The sequence below is a fragment of the Naegleria gruberi genome, assembly GCF_000004985.1.
Source record: "Naegleria gruberi genomic scaffold NAEGRscaffold_215, whole genome shotgun sequence".
In the NCBI taxonomy this organism is placed as follows: domain Eukaryota; phylum Heterolobosea; class Eutetramitea; order Acrasida; family Naegleriidae; genus Naegleria; species Naegleria gruberi.
In genome coordinates this window covers 6,471-9,141 of record NW_003163126.1, presented here as the reverse complement: position 1 = coordinate 9,141, position 2,671 = coordinate 6,471, and the positions used below count along the sequence as shown (strand labels likewise).

General features: G+C 35.5%; 2 protein-coding genes and 1 non-coding gene across 3 annotated transcripts; 2 read left to right on the top strand and 1 right to left on the bottom strand.

Annotated features, from left to right (window-relative positions):
* Positions 1-21: 21 nt before the first annotated feature.
* Positions 22-1,125, top strand: NAEGRDRAFT_76604 (uncharacterized protein; the record flags this gene model as incomplete). The annotated part of the gene is made up of 3 exons (XM_002668437.1): positions 22-416; positions 501-872; positions 915-1,125. The coding sequence occupies 3 exons, from the start codon at positions 22-24 to the stop codon at positions 1,123-1,125; spliced, it is 978 nt and encodes a 325-aa protein (XP_002668483.1).
* A 115-nt stretch (positions 1,126-1,240) lies between these two features.
* Positions 1,241-1,312, bottom strand: NAEGRDRAFT_t884. Its single transcript has one exon. It is a non-coding gene; the product is annotated as a tRNA-Met (tRNA).
* A 233-nt stretch (positions 1,313-1,545) lies between these two features.
* NAEGRDRAFT_76603 (silent information regulator family protein) lies at positions 1,546-2,385 on the top strand (the record flags this gene model as incomplete). Its single annotated transcript, XM_002668436.1, has 1 exon — positions 1,546-2,385. One exon carries the CDS (start codon positions 1,546-1,548, stop codon positions 2,383-2,385), a length of 840 nt encoding a protein of 279 aa, XP_002668482.1.
* Between the last annotated feature and the right edge of the window lie 286 nt (positions 2,386-2,671).

The following is a 2,671-nucleotide window of genomic DNA, read 5'->3' as shown; positions in this document are numbered from 1 at the left end:
TGTCTGTTTGGTTTTTTTGAAATGGTCACTCCAATTGAACTTTCCAAAGGAAACAAAAAGAAACCATTACCACCAAAGCACAATAGCACTCATCCTGTTCATCCAACTCATCCAATTGCCAACCACACTCATGCCAACACTCCTGTCAATGACAAATCTTTGATTGACAGAATTAATTCCAATCATACTCATGGATGGAAGGCAACTGAATACTCTAGATTTGATAACATGACCATTTCACAACTTAGAGATAATCTATTTGGTCTTTCATTGATGAGCACTGATGAAGACACTCCAAGAATGGAAAATATTGAAACTAGAATGGATATACCCATGAATTTTGATGCAAGAACTCAATGGAGAGGTTGTGTTCCAGCAATTAGAGATCAACAAACATGTGGTGCTTGTTGGGCTTTGTAAGTTTTACAATTTGATTTTATTAATTTCAACTTATAATTTCATTCGACACAATTTTCCTTTTTTTGGTAATATTATGATAGTTCTGCAAATTATGTATTGGCTCATAGATTGTGCATTGCCACCAATGGTCAAACCAATGTTGTCCTCTCACCAGAATATCAAGTACAATGCGATACAATGAATAAGGCCTGTCAAGGAGGTTATTTGAAATATTCTTGGACATTTTTGGAAAATACTGGAACACCTCTCGATACTTGTATTCCATATGCTAGTGGAAGAGGAACCTTCTCCTCTGGTACTTGTCCAACTCAATGCAAGATTGCTTCCATGTCCATGAGCAAGTATAAGGCCAAAAATACTCGTTACATTACAGGTATCAATAATATCAAGACTGCAATCATGACATATGGCAGCGTTCAGGCTGGTTTCACAGTCTACAGAGATCTTACAGGGTGAGTTTAATTTGTTTCATATATTCTAACATGTTTTTCTAGTTACAAGTCTGGTGTCTATAAACACGTTGTAAGCACAGTTCTTGGTGGACATGCTGTTGCCTTAATTGGATTTGGAGTTGAGGGAGGTTCTAATTATTGGTTAGCTGCCAATTCATGGGGCGCAAATTGGGGAATGTCTGGATATTTCAAAATTGCTCAAGGAGAGGGTGGAATTGAGAATCAAGTTTATGCTGGAGAAGCTGTCTATTAATTTGAACAGTTCAAACCCCCAAATATATATGACAGATCTATCGATCTTTCAGAAACAGTAATTCCAACAAAATTGAGTTGGAATTGTAAATAACAAAATAAACTAAAAAAATAGTTAGCAAATCTAGGTTTCGATCCTAGGACCTATGGGTTATGAGCCCATCGCGCTTCCGCTGCGCCAATTTGCTTTACGACCTTTATCTTTAAAACCAGTTGTTTAAACACATCAGCCTTAAAACACAATTAAAACAAAAGGTGAACCTTGCTGATAAAAATAGAGGAGAAATTAAGAACTTTGAAAATGACGAATATTTTGGTTACAGATTTTTCCTCTTTAAGAATCGTCATTAAATTTTCACATCTAATTCATTCGTTCAAAAAAATACCTACTATCTACTAAGCTTAAAGATCCTCTCACAACATGCCAAAGCAATCCAAAAAGAAGAGCAAATCCTCATCCCAAACAACCTCCGAAAAAGCATCAGAACCAGCCAAACCAAAAGAACTTCCAGCTTCGTTGAAAGAACACGAAGAGAGTGAAACATCCATCAAGAGAAAAGTCAAAAAACTGGCCAATTATTTGAAAGAAGCCAAACATGTAGTGATTTATACTGGAGCTGGTATTTCAACAAGTGCACAATTGAGTGATTATCGTGGGCCGAAAGGAGTTTGGACTGCAATGGAATATGGTGTTGAGGAATATGAAGGTGTGGAAATTGAGCAAGCTGTTCCTACCTATTGTCACTATGCCATCACACATTTGGTCAAGAAGGACTATGTAAAGTATGTCGTATCGACCAATGTGGATGGTCTTCATAATGTTGAATATTGTAACAAGTGTGATAAGGAATATTTGAGAGGATTTGATGTTAGTAAGAATGAAAAGGATTGGACCAAGCACTTTACTGGAAGAAAGTGTGAATGTGGTGGCAGACTTAAGGATAATATAATTCACTTTGATGAAGATTTGCCTGAGAAGGATTTTGATCAAGCAATGGATCATTCAAAGAAGGGTGATTTTGCATTGGTTCTTGGAACAAGTATGAAAGTTACTCCTAGTTGTGAATTCCCACTTGAAGTTCTAGATAATAAGGGAATGATGTGTATTGTAAATTTACAGAAAACTGAATATGATAGATTGGCAACTGTCAGAATTTTTGGTAAGACTGACTTGTTTATGCAATTGTTAATGACAGAATTGGAAGAAGAGGAGAATGTTGATACTTCATTTGATGCTCTGCAAGTGATTAATATTGATTAGAATAAACTACTGTTCGACAACTAGAAGGAATGTTTGAATTTGAGGTGAACAAATTCATCAAATAGTTTAACTCTGAAATAATTAGAGGTTTTGTGGAATCTTCTTCATATTAGAATAATTGTTAACACCAAATTTCAATAGCTCAAATGTTTAAAGGTATTCTTTCAGTGACATGAAATGGTTCCTCAAGAGATTCTCTCCACATGAAAACCAATTCACATACTTTAAACTTTCCTCCCTGTCATTCATTCTTAATTTTCTCAAATTCATTAGTGGTTGAATTATT